General features: G+C 38.6%; 1 protein-coding gene across 8 annotated transcripts in view; it reads right to left on the reverse strand.

Annotated features, from left to right (window-relative positions):
- The window catches only part of gria2b (glutamate receptor, ionotropic, AMPA 2b), a 52,047-nt gene extending 33,590 nt beyond the window's left edge, over positions 1 to 18,457 (reverse strand). For 4 of the 8 annotated variants that reach the window (XR_015124481.1, XM_086259896.1, XM_086259886.1 and 1 more), the window contains exons 1-2: positions 18,084 to 18,456; positions 17,803 to 17,943 (exon numbers count right to left, since the gene is read on the reverse strand). Coding sequence is in view for 6 of the 8 variants with exons in the window: in XM_086259896.1 (XP_086116022.1) it covers positions 17,803 to 17,943; positions 18,084 to 18,168 (226 nt within the window). In the remaining 2 variants the exon portion in view is untranslated. Of the gene's footprint in view, positions 1 to 17,802; positions 17,944 to 18,083 lie in introns of all 8 variants that reach the window. The other 4 variants (XR_015124479.1, XM_086259904.1, XM_086259913.1 and 1 more) reach the window with 1 other exon arrangement.
- Positions 18,458 to 19,314: the final 857 nt, after the last annotated feature.

Consider the following 19,314-nt stretch of genomic DNA (forward strand, 5'->3'; position numbering starts at 1 on the left):
GAAGGTCGCCGGTTCAATCCCTGGGCTCTCTGTCCTGGTCGTTGTGTCCTTGGGCAAGACACTTTACCCTACCGCCTGCTGGTGTTGGTCAGAGGGGCCGATGGCGCGATATGGCAGCCTCGCTTCTGTCAGTCTGCCCCAGGGCAGCTGTGGCTAGAACTGTAGTTTGCCTTCACCAGTGTATGAATGTGAGAGTGACTGAATAGTGGCATTGTAAAGCGCTTTGGGTGCCTTGAAAAGTGCTATATAAATCCAATCCATTATTATTATTATTATTATAGCTAATTGTGAACAAGACTTCCTAGCATTAGCTGGCAATACAATTCTACTTCTTGTCCAAATTTAATCTCTAGTTCCTACAAGACAACATGGTATTGGGAAAAATGCAACAATCAAGGCTTCAGGCAGAATCCATGATTATCAGGGCAAAGTTAAGGAAGCCATCTTTTATTTACAGTCTATGTTCTAGACAACAAATGCGACTATTACAAATACATCGTGTGACTGATCAGTCTTCTCTCATCTGATTCCCTCCTTTCTACTGGTTTACAAAGCTCTCGTTATTTATGTGTTTCCCTTGTTAATTTTCAGTCTGTCCTGTATCTGCCTGCTTGCAACATGTTCATCTCCCACGTGAATTGCCATTTTTTACTGTGCTATGTTATTCTTTTTAGTTTTTCTGCTATTTCTGATTACCCAGCCTTTTTGTTTGCCAGCCTTAATTTTTCTAAGCCACATCATGCTCCCATTTTTTTGTGTTTGGAATTAAAGCTGACTTTTTGTTCATTTTACCTGCCTCACGAGTCTTGTATTTGACTGTTTTTTAGCAAACAAACATAACACTTTCAGAATCATCTTTTTGAAAACAGGAACCCCATTAAAAAGAGCAAAAATAATAAACAGAACAATCAAAGACCCCTGTGATGTCTGTATTTATGAATTTGACTCTCCTGCAATTTAACAGTGTTAAATTATGTGGAATAATTTATCACAGTATACATAATAGAAGACACCTTTCTATTACATTATCCAATACATTATATTATCTATATATTATCTAATAAAACTAGGGTCTCCACTTTGCCTTTACATTATCTTGAATTCAGTTTCTTCGTCACCCTGAAACTAACTGCATTACAACAGCTAGATACAATTCAGCAATCAATTACATGTGCAACCATTTGCAGACGCCTATTCTGCAAGACATATTCTTCAAAGAAATCCTACATAATGAATGTTTATCTTGCACAAAGATCAAAGAAAATTCCATAGCTCAACCTGCTCTCTCTAAAGACTAATTTGTACCTCATTCACATTAATCATGGAGCACTCTGATTAAAAGATCTTTAAATACTTCTACTGTTAAAAAACTGGCTGCATTTAGATCTAAAGACTGTGTTGTATTACTGCACACACACACCAGTCTATTTCATGAAGCACAATACAGAATTCTTTAGTTGTATTGATTTTGCAAAGGCAGTCATACATCAGACACACTGTTCGCAATCTGCCTCCCATAATAAAACACACCGTATGTCCAGTGACCTTTAGTGGAAATACCAAAGCAGACTTTGGATCTGCTGTTTTATGTTCTAATGATCTGGGAACCTGCCAGAGCAAAATTAGTTATCTATAAAAACACAGCCTCATCCAGCATCTGAGGGAGCAGCTGCCATAGCAACCAGACACTCGGTGTTTGCTGTAGATATATAGGGATCAACTCAGAGAGGTCTGGCAAAGTAAAGAGCATTTAACACACATAATCCTGCACTTACTGTTCATGTGGTAGCCTACAAGTACGCTACTAAAGTTTTGGCACCTTCTTTGTTTTCTTTTTTTTTCTTTTTTCTTTTTTTTTTGTAGAATCCTCTCATTTTTTTCTTTTAATCTCTTTCATTAGAGGGATGTAAAGAGAAAATACAATATCACCACACTGAATGTCAACTTCTAATTTCAGGTCTCTCATCAGCTAATTATTTCATTTAACCTCAGACTAATCATCTTTTCCTTGACCCTCAGTTCATTCCTCTTAAACTGACTTTCATACAACAATCCATCATTCATTTCTTTGCAGCAATTGGTGAATGTGTTCATAGATGTTCACAGAAAAATAGCAGTAAACAGTTTGTGTAATTACTAATAAAAAAAATAAAGACCATCCCCCTACCAATCAAAATCAAACATTGTCTTTGGTCATTATGTCATATAATGTCACAAACTAATAATCTGCAATATATATTCTATGCTCTGCTATCATACTTTTTACATCTTAATAGTGGTAAAAAACCAAAAAATGTGTAACTATTAAGATTATGCAATGATTTGTAAATAATGTAAACTTGAAAATAGTGCATGTTTTCCACCTTTTTTTGTCAGGTTTTGAGAACTGACATGTTTATGCTTGGCCCCGGACATCTTTGCAAACAGCTGTGCTGAAAAGTCATCTCATATCTGTGTGTCATTTAGGGTTGTCATGTTTTTTTAATCTGTCAAGCGACACAGTTGATGCAGCTGACTTGAAGAGAGCCCCAGGTTATACAGACAGAGATACTGCTGCAGCTTGAAATGATGAGACTTTCTGACTAGTTTGCTTCTTGTTTTGATTTTTTCTAATCATTTACCAGCTGATGTGGAACGTTTTTCTGAGTGCTGACACCTATAGTTCAGAAGAAGGCTGCAGCCTGCCCTCAAGTGTCAGTATGAACAGTATCAGGATTATGGTGATGTCACAGTCGGTGCGGGACACAACCAATGCGGTTTGTAAATGAGACTAAAAAGACCGGTTAGTGTAGTTGTACAATGATAATATTTCCTCTGTCTTTCTTTATACTGGTTTACAGCAGTTAAGCAGTTCTGGGCTTCCATTGTCCTTTGTCATGTTTCATAAACATCAAATCTTTTTACTCCAATGTCTGTGTAACCTGACTAGCGTTAACGGAGCCTTCACAGATGTGCAAGCTGACGATGCTAAGTCCCCCAGTGTCATCAAATTGCCTTACTTTGGCCCCAGTCACATAGGCCTAGAGTTTGATTGGTGACTGCTTGGCAACCACAGGTCACTAGAAAAAAATAAGTGGTTTCTGCCAGTTGTTGTGAAATCAGTTGCTAAAACTACTAGAGACTGGTCACTCAGCCCCTTGCAACTACCGATCACTTGGGAAAAATGTGTTTATTCCACTTGGCAAATGGTTGCTTGCTGTCACTCAGTAAAATTGGTTATAAAGCAGTTATCATGCAGTTGCTTTCGTTATGACCAGGTTGCTTCAATCACCCAAAGCTTGTATGTAAGATAATGACTTATCTTCAAACACTCACTAACTATTCCCTATGCTGAAACTTCAAAGTGTGCAACACAAACTGTCTTTAGTGGTAAGGCAGTACTTTTATGTTGAAAGTGGTTAGTTAGCAAGTGTTTGCAGACAGCTCTTTCACACCAACATAAGGCAACTGTGGCAATTTTCTAACAACCAAAGCAATCACAAGGAGGTTTTTGTTGCAGCACACCCTTGGAGACCTTCACCCGGCAACAGCCAGAAACCTCCAGCAACCGCTTGTTCGGGTTATACACATATTCATCAACTACAACAACAACCTGATCATAGCCACCATTTAAAAGGAAATACAAATTGAAGTAGAGGATACAGTAGTTAATGTCAGGGACCTGGGCTTGAGCGACCCAGGGTCCCTGAGCAGTTATGGACTTTATTATATTTTGTAGAAATGTGTGTGCACTGTGCTGCTGTCTGTGTGTGCATTCCACGCATGTATGTTTAGGCAGGTGTGGGTGTGTGCCTGTCTGTGGGCGGATGTGGTGGTGTCCTGTAGGCCGGGTGACAGGCACCTGTGTGGCCCGGCTAGGGGGCTGGCCACACCAGAATACTATGCCACGCACCTGCTACTGATGAGGCTCGTCGGGGGAGCTATTTAAGAGGATGATGGCGCTCCCACCGAGGCTGGATGATTGAAGTCGACTACAAGTTAGTTTGCCTAAGTGTAGTGACGTGCAGTAAGTGTGTGCCTGCTGGAGTGTGGTGTCCTGACGGCTGCCTCTGTTGTTTTTCCCCCAGGAGGAGGAGAGTGGAGCACAGGTGGACAACAAGCACGGGGAGTGAGAACAGAGTACAGAGTTTTGGGTGAAGACACAACACAGGAGTCGAGGGAGCTCACGGGGATTATTGTGTTGTCTCATTTACTCCACTGTAAATAAAATGCACTGTTCATCGCAAGAGCCCTGCGTTTGGGTCCTCCTTCCCCACTTCTATTAGTATGATTGAAAATAAAATTAACAGAGGTTAGAAGTCTTTGTTGAATATAGTATGGAAACTGTGTTTGTTATTTTACGTCTCCAACACTAAAAACACTTTAATATATAAAATATAGTCATGTTAGATAGGGGATCAATGGAACCATGCAGCACAGAAAACTGACTTCAGGGGGGAAAAATACTGCCTAAAGTCAATGAGAATTATGTTGTATTTACTTATCCTTCCTTGTTTTAATAATTTATTTTTAACGCAAGCACTTTATCTCTGCACCAGTGTCACAAAAGACCTAGATTAGCAGATCGTATCCACAGAGCCCAGATTCTTATCCTCAAAAGATGCAACCAAGGCTTTATCCTTGGATCTCTATCAAGATGTCCCCTCCTATATCTATAATCTGAAAAATAAAGAAAAAAAATTCTCCTACCGTTATAAAAGCTTATATACTGCAGTGCCAACAGCATTAATATTAACACCACCCCTTTCCCTTGCTGTTTTATTATGAGAACTAGCTGTGTGAGAGAGAGGAACTACTGTATCACCACAGCAGAAGGAAAATTTGTCATGAGTCAGATGCTGGGTATCCAAAATGATTATGGATTATCTCACTTTGCCATCGAGAATTGATCACAGTTGATGAAGAGCATATTGTTACCACTGTATCTCTGAAAAGTGGGCTGACTAGATTTTTTAAATTCTATAACTTTGAAGAAACGTAAAATTATATTTAAGATGGCTTTATTTATATCATCTATTCAACTAAGGCTCCAGATTATAAAGAATGTTTTACCAGGAAAATAATATAGACAACCAGTTTTTAAGAGAGTAGTTAAGTTGGACATTTCAAAACTTTAACAAAACTATCTTAAAACTAACCTAAAGCCCTGGTAACACAAGCAGAGAACAGCTGGTAACTGGGAGTTGGTAACCACTAATTCCTAGGGGAAGATGAGTTTTCAACAACCTGTTACAAGTGGTTGTTGGCAGTTGCTGTGAAACTGATTATAGAGCCACACTCATGCATGCCTAGAAACTGGTTCATGACTCTTTAGGGACTAAAAATGTGTATTCCCCAAAGGCAAGTGATTGCTGGAGGACACTTGCTGTCACTAAGTAAAATTGGTAGCAAAGACATATGCAATACTGCACTAAAAACCTCCTTGGAATTGCCACGGTTTCCCAAAATTTGTATGGAAAACACAGCCTTGTCTTGTTGTCACAAACTACTCTCTGAGCTGTCGTGAAATTGTGAGGAGTGAAATGTAACAAGAAACCTTCAAAGTAATACATGCACCTTTTGAAACATGCTGGTTTCTGTGGTACGGTAAAGATAAAGTAACTTTAACTTGAAAACGAGCATTCTCAGTTTCCAGTATGTACTGAAGTTTTTTGAGTTTCCCTTCTGCTCGATGGTTAGTTAGCAAGTGTTTGCAGACAAATCAGCATTTTCCATGTTAACTATGAGGGACTGTGGCAATCTGCAAGTGACCAAGCCAATCTCACTGAGGTTTTTGGTGCAGCACCCTCTCTGTGACCGATTCCCCCTGACAACTGCCAGCAACCTGTAGTGCACATCTTTTCCTGAGACCTAATTTAACAACGTTCAACTTACTGAAAGAACATGACACAAAGCAAAACAAAGAACACACATTTAAAAAGGAGCTAGTCTTTCGCAGGTGAACTTCAAGTGGCTGTTATATTTCTACAAGAATCTTCAAATCTAATTACAATCATTGTGAAAGTAATTTAACTGAATATTTTCATTATTTCAACAAATAATGTTTACTGCTTAAGAGGGATACTCATCAACATGCATAGAGGAGAACCTGTGCTTCCTATCATTGTGGGATTACGATTTGATCTGGTTGCCTTGTCTACTCTTAATGGGTGTTTTTGTCAAGCTTTTTAAATCTGATTGTGTATTTGTGGGCATTTTGTGTGTGGACTAAAAGAAAAAAATACAACTGAAATGACAGGAAAGATAAAGAAATAAAAAAAATGATGAATGCAAATGACACAATAGGACGAGAATGTCTTAAGAGTTTGATAAGCTAGAGAGCAGCACATTTATAGATGTCTCTGTTCTCTCTATTGTTCCACCGTTATGTGTCAGTGAGCAAAATCTAAATGTAATGTAAATGTAGGACAGACTTTCTTTAGGCTGGCTTTGTCCTTTAAAAAAGGGCATGATGACTCAGGGTAAAGGTAGATAAGAGTGGTGGGGCGGGAGGGAATCTGGGTCTGTTTTTGTGATCTTAGCATTTCATACTTTCTCTGTAAACTATTAGGAAGGATAGATAAATACTCAAACTTAGCAAGTAATTGATTATACTATTTACATTAATTGCACTGATTAATGTAACTGACTGAAATTTATTTAATTGCGTAAATTAGTCACATGAAGAAGAGGAATTAATTCTCTGTTTCCTGCTGAAAAAGCACATATGCCTTTTTTTCCCCAGCCCTGTCTCTCAACCAGAGCTCACTTTGCCCACTTCATTTGCAGCTTTGATCCCTTTGAAAGAGTTCTTTATATTGTCAGCACTGCTGTTAACTGCTGTCTGTTTTACAGACAGCGGTATTGTACTCTTGTAACAACTTGCTCCCTGATGATCTGCCTGCTTAAACAAAAGGTTTCATCTGGACGGTAGCCAAAGCATCTCAGCAGCTGTTGGCTTGTCGTTCACTTTTTCTACAGTTGTGTAGAATTTTTTTGTGCACCAAAGGGTTGAAATTGTGAAACTAAGCCTGCCTACACTGCTAAAAACAATATTTCTGTGTTTTGTTTTTTGCTACATAGATTTGCATTTAACTTATAAATATTAGCCTTTGTTTTACATAGAACATATGAATATGTTGGTTTATTATATTTATTTCTAAGCATAACACTTGCTTGCTGAAAACTGTTTATCTCTTACATGTATAAGTGTTTGAGCTGTTGAGTGAACTATCACAAGATGATTTTGGTTTTCAGCCATGCACCAGTGCAGTCGCCCCCCTGCTGATTTGCTCTGCGTTGATGTTTGTCTCCATTAAAGGAACTTCATATGTTTCCTGATCAAAAGTTTTGTAAGGTCACAGTCCCTGAGCAGTTTCTTTAATCTACCTCTTTCATTGGACAGAGAATCATCTTGCCAAAGTGACTATGCAGTGTATGTCAAATTCTCTCTTTATGCAGAGGTGTGTTGGAGTATTCATCTTCACCTATTGCCCTGCTATGTTTATGTTTTAATAGGTGCAGTTTTGGTCTATTACCCCACTGCTTTATGAAGATTAAAAGGATAAATTATTGACTGTACAGGTTAAATGACATGCAAATTCTTCTCACGTGTCGATAGCATTTCCCTGCTTACATCATAACAAATTAAATTAGTTACAGTTACATGGACTCTCTAAAATAAAATACGTTTTATGTGTCATTTATCAATGACTGTCAATAACGTACGTGTTTTGGCTAGTTTCCTTATATGTTAAATGATATGATTGTTATTTTTCATACTAAACCTAACAAAAGATTGTCTGGCAGAGACTTTAAAGTTACAGCTGCCAGCAAAATGTGTTGACATTTATTACCGGGCCTACTGGCTCAGCTCTCAATGAAAACATAAAGAGACAGTGGGTCACATTAAAAGTTCCTTTATTTTAAGTAAAGCATATGGGTTTTTTTTAATATAAAATTACACTGATCAGTAATATTGCCCAAAAAAGCATTATTAATGGATAGATTTTTCATAAATGATTAATCATTTTTTTAGTGGAATATCTATGTAGGTGAGCAGAGGACCATTTCAAGTAACTATAACATAGTTGTCTGGCTCCCAAAAATCATGGTTATCATGGTACGTGTGGAGAAAAAAAATAACAAAAAAAATTATACAATGGTGTGTATGAAAACTCTCTTCAAAATCTGTCTTTTACTGAGATAAAAAGAGAAGTGGGACTCCAACAAGTAAGTATCAAGTTTAACAAGCAGATGCCTCACAGGTCCTCATCTGTTAGTTTCATTTAATAGTACCCATAAGTGTCCAATAGTGCTGGTTTGTGAAAGGAGTAGTATACACTGTTGTATAAAAACTTTGACTGTTCTGTTGGTCTTTGAAAGCTCATCATTAGTTACAAAATTATTAAATTACTGAGGGACATCAACAACAACTATTGTCAAATCCCAAAACATATCAATACTAAACTAGCCAGTCTTTATTAGTTACAATGATTTTTAACTATGCTAACCTGACCTGATGAAACACAGGAGTGACGTTGAAAATGAGCCTCAGTTCTTCTAATACAAAATATTAAAAGGAAATAATTAATTGACCCTAAACTTTTGAGCAGTAGTGTATACAGAAATGTGGACTTACAGTACATCACTGGTTTCTAGAAACTGGTTGGTTTCTAGGCACTTCGGAAATGCTAACAGAAGTCAAGGACAGTAGTGGCTCTAGCTCAACTTAGCATATGCAGCAGCATCAACCCTACAGTTAAGATAAGGACAAACTCACAATGGTAAATTCAATGAGAGATTGGTCACAAGGACAGCCAAATATTCAGCAGGAAGCAAATGGGTAGCAGGTCAAAACAATTTAATGGACATTAGAAGCAGATAAGAAAACAAATAATAAAGAAACATGATGAGAATGGAAAGAAGAGATGGGATTTCAGCCAGAAGCTGCATCAACAAAAGCTTGATATGCACACATGCCCAGTGACAACATTGTGTGTGACAGGTGTATGAAAAAGTGGGCAAACAAACCTACACATGCTTGACACACTAGTACCAGATATTCTTGCCCATGTACATGCCTGGGCAGCAGACAGACAGTGAGCATAATAATAAGGCAAGAAGAAACTCCAGACTGTTCACTACTTTCAGCTCAGATTTCAACATGAAGATAAAGTTAATGGAAAAGAGTGAAGTTGATTGTGTACAGGTAGTTTCTGAGTTTGGTGTGGAGACTTACAGTATAATGTTAGCAGTCATATTCTGCCAAAATATTTCAAAATTATACAGGATAAGAAAACCGCCCTTGCATTTTTGGCAGCTCAACAATCCACCCCGCTGTTTTAAAACAGCAGGAGAAACACTAGAAAAGGGGGGCAGCTGAATAAATTATCTGATATTTTCTGATTTCACGGTTTCTATCTGAAAGGAAGTCAGGGTAAAACATCTGATAAAACAGAGCCATGACAGTTTATATTCTGTGGTTTCATTTTACATATCCAGGGTTCATATTTGTATCATTTTTTCTTACTTTCTAAATTTTCTACATTAAGCTGCCCTTATTTTATGAAAGACAAAGAGTAAGAAAAATGGCTGTAGACCAAGTCCCTCCAGAATGATCAAAGTTTATACCATATTAGTGTCCTACTTATATTTAATACATTAACACATTTATATCATTGTATTTATTTTTCATCTATACAAACAAATACTTCTAAGCAAATATTAATATTTGGTCCAGTGTTGTGTCAGCACACTAAGTTTGACTTTTTGTCATGTCTGCACAACAGAACAGCCTTGTGCTTAACAGAGGTGCTTGTCAAAAATAGTCAAATTTGCATGAAAATCCCCAATAGTGATGAAGACATCAAAATGAAAGAAGTGCAGCTGCAATCTAAATCTTGCTTTTTAATGCTTTCTCTGTTGTTAAAAGCCAAGGCCTGTGGAAGTTCACAACTTTAGTGTGCTTCCTTTTAAACTAAGAGTATTATGTACACTCAACAAAAATATAAACGCAACACCTTTGTTACTGCTCCCATTCCCCATGGGATGGACGTAGAGACCTAGAATTCATTCCAGATACACAATATAACCATCCCTCCCAAACAGTGGTCACAAATCAGTCCAAATGTGTGGTAGTGGGCACATCTGCTATATTGAGATAATCCATCCCACCTCACAGGTGTGCCACATCAGGATGCTGATCTGACATCATGAGTAGTGCACAGGTGTACCTCAGACTGCCCACAACAAAAGGCCACCCTGGAATGTGCAGTTTTGTCTCACAGCAAAATGCCACAGATGCCACAAGCAATGAGGGAGCGTGCAATTGGCATGCTGACAGCAGGAATGTCAACCAGATCTGTCGCCCGTGCATTGAATGTTCATTTCTCAACCATAAGCCGTCTCCACAGGCGTTTCAGAGAATATGGCAGCACATCCAACCGGCCTCACAACCGCAGACCTCGTGTAACCACACCAGCCCAGGACCTCCACATCCAGCAGGTTCACCTCCAAGATCGTCTGAGACCAGCCACCCAGACAGCTGCTGGAACAATTGGTTTGCACAACCAAACAATTTCTGCACAAACTGTCAGAAACCGTCTCAGGGACGCTCAACTGCATGCCCGTCGTCCTCATCGGGGTCTTGACCTGACTCCAGCTCGTCGCCGTAACTGACTTGTGTGGGCAAATGCTCACATTCGATGGCGTCTGGCACGTTGGAGAGGTGTGCGCTTCACGGATGAATCATGGTTCACATTGTTCAGGGCAGATGGCAGCTGAGAATGTCCCAGTTCTTGCATGGCCAGCATACTCACCGGACATGTCACCCATTGAGCATGTTCGGGATGTGCTTGACCGGCGTATACGACAGCGTGTACCAGTTCCCACGAATATCCAACAACCTCGCACAGCCATTGAAGTGGAGTGGACCAACATTCCACAGGCCACAATTGACAATCTGATAGACTCCATGCGACGATGTGTTGCACTGCATGAGGCAAATGGTGGTCACACCAGATACTGACCGGTTCTGGGTCCCCAGACCCCCAATAGCGCAAAAAACTGCACATTCCAGGGTGGCCTTTTGTTGTGGGCAGTCTGAGGTACACCTGTGCACTACTCATGATGTCAGATCAGCATCCTGATGTGGCACACCTGTGAGGTGGGATGGATTATCTCAATATGGCAGATGTGCCCACTACCACACATTTGGACTGATTTGTGACCACTGTTTGGGAGGGATGGTTATATTGTGTATCTGGAATGAATTCTAGGTCTCTACGTCCATCCCATGGGGAATGGGAGCAGTAACAAAGGTGTTGCGTTTATATTTTTGTTGAGTGTATTTCACATTGAATATTCACTGGCACCAATTCAAAGTGTGTAACCCTTCACAAAGACACAATGTCAAAACTGTTTTAAATAGCACAAGTGAGTGGGGGTGGTGGAAGGCGGAGTCACTGTATATGAAAATGAAGCCATTCTCAGGAGTTGCAGTCTTTTTCTCAGTAGAATACTTCACGCAAATGACACGGTGCATAAAATTATTTTCCTTCTTGACATTCATACATGTTAAAATGTGTTGTATCATGTTGCTTTACATGATTTACTACTGTATAGCACAAGGTAATGTCAATGTTATAGCATAAATTTGCATTAAATTACTCAATGAATGGATCTGGAACATTTACAAGCTCAGATGTTTCATAACAGTATTTCATGACTGTTTCATCAGCTCACATGACTTAGTTGCTTAGATTCTAGCAGGCTTTCAGACAGGAGAGTGGCAATCATATTCATCAAATCATATCAATCCAGTTATTATTACCACACATGTAGGAAATGTTTATTTATTAGTTAAATTAATGCAAACTGTTTAAGACTTATCACTGATGCAGTGAGTGAAATGCAAAACACCACAGGAGTTTAAGACTGAGTTATGATAATAAAAGTCAATGAAATAACTTGGAAACTTCCAGCTAAGAACTTTGAATTACACTGTAACACATAATATTTCAAGCTTGTATTTTTTGAGAACACAGTCATAAGGGCTTGGTTGAGGGCTGTATTCAGGGCAAGCTAAGATCCACAGAGGGTTTTTAGCCTCATTTTCTGACCGGCCAGCTCCCAGGCCTATTTAATATTTCACAGCACTCTCTGAAATGGAGGAGAATGCACTTAATTAAGCGTGAACAATAAATTGGCTATAACCAATTCACCACAGTGCATGTATGGCCGGTTTAGGCTTTTGATCATTCAGCCAGGTCCCTGAATATGTTCGTCCCAGAAATGCTGTGTGCATTCAGATGCATGAAATTACAGTATGACATGATTCAACCATGACAAACAAGAACTTTGAAGTGTTAAAATCACCAGCTGGCTGTCAGTGCCCTCAAACTCTTCCATTGGTCTTAGAAAAGCAGTTTGCTTGAAAAGACGTAGGGAACAGAAATAACAGCTCAAGAATATACAATGGAAGCATTTGAACTGAAATTAAGTAAACACACATAAAGATTATCATTAACACTATAAAACCAGAAGGCTGAGCCAGAAAAGATGGATTATCCTAGCAATGGCAATAGTGGAATTACTCCAAGTTATTAGGGCCACAACCTTTTGGAGTATTCTTTAAATGAATGTCTTTAACCTGCTAAATACTACTGGATTTATAAATAGTTTTAGCGGGTTTTTTTTTAATTCTACTTTCACATTGGATGGTTCCTTTTCAAGTGCACAGGGATAAATAACAGTCTGTCTTGTGGCTATTAACTGTGATGCTCTTAACTTCAAATAAGTTTTGAAGCCAATGAAAAAAGGCTCTTCAAGTCAAAAGAAAGAAAATTATCATGAAGAAAACTGCTGAGACAAGGCTTTGCAGAAATGTTTCAGTTAAAATAATACTAATGGCTAGCTAATACCAACTTTTGGCTTACTGTTATATACTAGCATTTCTACACTGAGTCTGACAAACATTGATAAAGACCAAATGAGCTGCAACGTCTTCCAGTGTGCCAAATTTTTCATTTCACACTGATATTTTCCAGCTTCAGCACATGAATTTACAGCTAGGACTTCTTTGTCTGTTTAGGGTATAATGAACTGCTCTAAAATTGTGTCAGAAATAATACAACCTCAACATGAACCCTCATAAACCCTCATAAAGGAAAGGGGGCAGCCATCTGCCGTGACCAGTTGGGTGTGGTGAGATGGAGAAAGGACAAAAGATGTATGAGACGGTCAGAGTGCAAACTGGTGTGTAAACCCATAATGAGTGAAAAAATAAAGCAAATCAATTCTGTATTTAACAGAGAACCAATGAATAGAGTCTAACAGGAGAGAAATATGCTCTCTCTTTTTAGTCCCTTAGTACTCTCACTGAGCGGAAGGCTTTTTAGAAAGCTTTTAGAACAACCTGATAATAATGAATTACAATACTCAAGCTTTAAAGATATTGCACAAATGCAAGGCAGTATAACATATTTTTTTAATATGTGCATTGAAGGACATATTTTGTCAAAATGAATCAAAAATGATTCCTCACAGTGTTACTCAGGGCTATGGTAATGTCATCCAAAGTAAATATCTAGTTAGTCGCCATATTACTAATATATTTTTCTAATATTTTTTGGGCTAAGTACAATGACTTCAGTTTTATCTGAATTTAAAAGCAGGAAATTAGAAGCCATCCAGGTCTTTGTCTTTAACTAACTGGTGTATGTCATCAGCTTCATAAAGGTGAGTGTCATCAGCATACCAATGAACATGTATGGTATTTCTTCTAATAATAATCCCTAACAGAAATATGTATACTCTACGTATTATTAGTCCCAGCACAGAACCTGTGGAATTCCTTAATAAACCTTAGTTTCTTAGTTAATCTCCAGATCAAGACCAGGTGACCAGGAGTAGGCACAAACCCACCCTCAGGGGTCACTATACTGCTAGTCCCGAGCCCAGATAAATTGAAAGATTGAGTCAGAAAGGGCATCTGGCATGAAATCTGCCCCAGATCAAATATGTGGAGCCACTACTGTAGCAGCCCCATGGGAAATAAGAGAGAAGCAAAAAGTAGCATTGATTATTTAAACAGGTGTGACAAAAGATAATGTTCACTGAGAGTGCATATGTGAATGGACTATAATTGCTCCCTGTACAACTTTGCCCTGTTAGTATTAATTGGTTATGTTATTTGGAATAAATTGTTTGCTATGTCCAAACTGGCTTTCAGTACTCCAGCGCACTGCTTGTGAAGGCAGGAGAGAAAAAAACAGAAAGATTATGTGGTGTGAGTTCTCACGTACAAGTAACTAAAAAGTTGTCATAGAGGGTGTGATATTTTGCACTATCATTGACAAAGCTGCAAACTGTAGCTGCTTGAGATGGAGTTTTGTTTGTGACTCCCTAATATGCAGCCACTTTTAACCCACTCAAAACTCACTTAAAAGTATGTATGTCTGTGAGCTGTTCAGCCATTAATGAATCTCCCTTTAAATTACTTGCTTCATGTTTTTCAAAGGCAAAAGGGAAGCTAAAAAATTGGATATATATTTTCTTGGGACTGGGACAGAATGCTAATGTTATCTCATGAAGGTATAAAGGAAATACATAATGTCAATGTTGCTTTGACTTGTTCCATGTCTGTAATCAAAGGTAGACACAAGAGTTATGACACAATAAAAGATGCAATTACGTAAAAAAAAATACAATAACAAAAGATACATATTTACACAGGTCTCGTTTATGGTAACGTTCCCAATTACTTATCACATCATGGATCTATAATTATAAATAAACTAGAGAAACTTTTTTTTTACTGAATGGATAAAAATGGGCAGAAATTGGAATCTTTGTTTTGACTTGTCCTAGTATGAGTCAACCATTTTTCCTTTTCTTTCCTCATTATTTCTTTACCAGTGATGAAGAGTTTCAGGGTGTGTATGTCATGTGGGGACAGACAGCTGGTTATAATCTACAGTGTTCGAACATTTTTTTTTAATTTTATTGCTTTGGGTAGACAGCACACCAACCTGACTACACACACACAAACACATAACACGGTAACAACAACTCCCCTAGTCTTGGCAGCAGATGCCAGCCTGACCAGATGAACTGTTATTGATGGAGGAATGTATCATCCTCCCTCCCACTGTCTCCGACACACTACATTGATGAAGTATGCTGGTGCCCAGAAGTACAGCCACAGTGTGAGAGATACCAGTCCATATATTGAGTCCCACATATTGCAAGGAAATAAAAGAAGATACTTTATCCACCAATACAGTAGCCAGTTACCTCAAATATGATATGTGAACATTAGAATATATCTCATATGAAAAATGCAAAACACATTGTGTGCCAAGTAAATTTTAGCGCTCTTTTTGTAGCTGATGACATTATCTACTTTCACATTGAGGGAACACATTTTAAAGCTAATCTGTCTCTCAGGGTACATACTGTAGTCCACTAAGATCGATTTATATATAGCTGGATATTGTCTTTCATTTTCCCCTCGTTATTAAAGACTAATGTACTTTTCTGGTTTGAGATTAGAAGAGTCTGATTATTGCATTCACAGAACTAAACATACAGCTTATAAAAACCTTTTGTTACAATGTTTTAGATTTCAGGATTGAGAATTGGCTTTATTGTGTCTCCCATTATTCTCCCCTGCATGTGTTTCATAAAGTATAGCTAACAAAAGACAAGGTGGTGGCATTAATGTGCTGTAATTACAGATGGAGGCGGACTGTGGGGCAGACTGCCATCTACTGGATTAAATGCGACCCCCCCCCCCCACGCCTTACCCCAGCCAGTCCTACCTTTTCTCATTCTCACTCCCACTCAAAAAGTCAGTTGATGGAGTTTATACACACGCAATCTGGTATCACCAGATGCATGCAACTATGTATGAGACACAAAACCTCTGAATAAATGTGTCCCCATTTTAGTATACAGTGTGACTTCCTTTGTCCAGCATAACACAGTCTACATCTATCCATTTATTTGCTATTTTGTGTAACCATTTGTTCACCCTTCAGGGTCACTGCTAACTTTATGCATCTTTCAGTACTTTTTTAGTTCAATCCTGGACCAGCAGTAAATGAACTGAAGTCACTGTGGATGTGAACCAAGGTCATAGTCTCTACTACCATCTGAAACTGCACGAGATGACGAAACATCATGCAGGAAGTCCATTAAATTAACTACAAGGATAAATAAATACTGTGCTTAACTAAAAGATTAACTCAGTGCAAATCTTGCAGCCCATTGTTTTCCTTCTAGTCAGCGATAAGTTCTGTTTACTTCATTTAAAATAATGAGAATTTTGCCCACACATTAGCCTAAGTTAAACAAGTAAACAGGTGCGGGTCACTCCATGTTTTTATTATAAGTAGATATATAGTTTGCATATAGTTTTCCAAAACACGATTGGTCCCATCTAATCGCTCAGATTAATATATATGTGGCACAACATAGACAAACTTCAAGAGTAAAGTATGTAAAGTGTGTGTGTTTATGTCTGTGTGGTGGGGGTGGGTACAAAGAATGCACACAGGATATACTTTGCACAAAAAATTGTACGTGTGAGATGCATTTAAACCAAGTCAGCTAAACAACAGTGGTTTATATAGACTGCTGTAAACAATTCAATCATCAACATGACTCTCACTGTGATCTGTCACGCGCAGTGAGGATCTCTAAGCAGGAAGCTTTTATATGGTAATGAAATCGATTGGACCGATGCGCGCACCAATCAGAAGCGTTTGATTTATGTTTAAGGGACTGTTGAGAGGAGCAGTCGCTTGGCAACCGCTTAATGAAATGTATGAACTGTGGCTGTTAAAATAGCGACCTCCGAACCTATCAAGGAAATAAAGCTTTAAAGGGCCATGGATTTTTTTAAAGCAGTAAATGCATGTTAATCACAAAACTCGGTTTACTGACGTCTCGTCGAAAAAGAAGAAGTATTAGAGATTAATGTGGCAGACAATTCGAATGTCGTGATTCAAATTTCATCGAGAGCTATTGTCCTGTTTTTCACCTTTGACGTTTTCGCTGCCTCGTGGTATCATTAGTTCTCAATGGGAATGTTAAAGCTTCGCCTAGTCGCTAGGCAATGCCTGAAGCGCAGTCAAAGGCTATATGAACAAACAATGGTTGAGCACCGCTCTTTCTGGGCTCAGAAAAGACGTGACAGCGGTAACCAATGAAAAAACGTCAGTCTCAGCAAGTCCTACATCTCAGATTTCGTCTTGAAAGATGAAAGAGGAAAACAGCGAATGCATACCGATCCAGTTAACCTGTCTATCTTCAGTATAGTTGATCCTTTCAGTGAACATTAAATATAAAGTAATGAAGGTGGCTGCTTAAAATGTCATTTGTTACAAGAAACAGATCAGAGAATACTGAAATTAAGTCTAGTTCTACCACCCCCTTATCTTCAGTTACTTTCGAAAAAATAAGTTGGTTTGCATGAAAGCAGGATCATAATAAATATTAGGATCGATATTCTTGCAGTACAGTCTGTTTGATCTCTAAATCTGAAGAAATGAAAATGGGATGGATGTGACCGACTGTTTCTGTGGAAACCAACTTTCCCCTGCCTACACGAGCCTCGTTCATCCTCAACTACACAGCTCACAGTCTGGATGTGTTTGCTGACAGAATATAGATTAGACAGCTCAGATCATTACATCCTAAGCGCTGATAACGTGTATCCAAACTCTTATGGTAAACAGCACAGCGGTGGAGATTATATCACAGATGACATTGAAGGCTTCTTTCAATAAAAGTACACTTAAAATATGTTTAACTTACAACAATTGGTAACAGCGAAACTGTTTGCCACTTCCAAATTGTCAATATGAGGCGTCAGTCTGAATTCCGAGGTGCCAAACTGAACCATTCCTATCCGAAACGCGCTGTATTCTTGATCCGCGCCCCTTGGAAAAAGTCCCCCTGAAATAAATACAAATAATCTTTTTTACACTGGTAAATATTTGATTAATACAACATATTTAGAACCAATTTCACAGGTTTTTGCGCACAAAAATGTTTGTAGCTAACTGGCTTTTTCGGTTGAACTAATGGGTGCTTACCAATCTGAACACTGGGCGAGCCTCCAAGCGCGCATCCCCATAAAACCAGGAGAAGTGAAACGAATAAATTCACTATCATTTCCATGTCGACAGTTTAGTGTCCACATCCACTAAGGTATTATGATATTCCTCTGTTTCTCCAGAGATATTAGATCCCAGACATATTGGACACCTTCAGTCTTGGGGAGAAAAAAAATAGGAAAGGACCGTTTTCTGCAGGTGGCTAGCAGTGAAAGGACACCGGCAGTGAAGGAATGGTCGCCTGCAACGTAGGTTTGCCGTTTCTTCTTCCGCTCCTCCTCGTCGCTCCCCTCCTGCCGCCAGCTGATACCTCCTCTAACGCACAGGCACACTGCGCGTCTCCGCTCGGCGAGCAGGAGATCTTCTCAGCATCACACCCACAAGTGAGGAATGTTAATGAGAAGGCGGACAGAGACGGAAAAAGCCGAGAATGAGCCACTTGGCGACAAGAGAGCACACAACACTTTGAAAAAGCGCTTCTTCTAAACAATGTAATCTTCTCTTTTTTCCTAACATTGCAAAAATAAGAAGTTACATTTACAAATATGCTTTATTCACAACATTCGAGAGTTATAAGTGACACTTTATTTTCGTTTCCTGATGTACGTTTCAACTTTCCTTTGTTAGTGTCCCAATTCATTTTAAAGTCTGTCCACTTTTCAGCATCGTTGCCACCAAGTTTATGTTAAATGAACCTTCAATAAACCAACAAACAGACTTCCAGTATAAAAGCAGATTTTAGTACAATTTCCATACACTCATATGCTTTTTTACATTAGATCATCACATCTACTTTCTCCACACACATATATGTTTAAAGTGTGCATTTTGGGCATTTTACTGCTATTTTCATAACCACTTTAACTCAAGTGCATATAAACATAAACATAAACATAACATTAAGATATTCAGTTTACAATAAGAAAAAGGAAACAAAGAAGTTGTAATTTTGTGATGTTATCTCGAAAAGGGCTACTGCTGGACTCAAAACAACTACAAATATCTAAACATTTAAACCTTCTCCAAAACTAAACATCTTTTCAGTCAATATCAGCAAAACCACTGATTGATTTTTCTGTTAATTAGGTAATCAGTTAATCTGTGTTCACTGTGGGAATTTTCATTAAGTGATCACAAAGAAAGATATCTCTTCAGACCACTGTAGTACTTAGCTCCAGCTAGTTCCAGCAATCACTGACGATATCCAAAA

This window comes from Aulonocara sp. 'chitande type north' Nkhata Bay, linkage group LG2 (genome assembly GCF_057382095.1).
Source record: "Aulonocara sp. 'chitande type north' Nkhata Bay isolate Kocher_YH1m ecotype deep benthic linkage group LG2, A_spYH_male_GT1.1, whole genome shotgun sequence".
Lineage (NCBI taxonomy): Eukaryota > Metazoa > Chordata > Actinopteri > Cichliformes > Cichlidae > Aulonocara > Aulonocara sp. 'chitande type north' Nkhata Bay.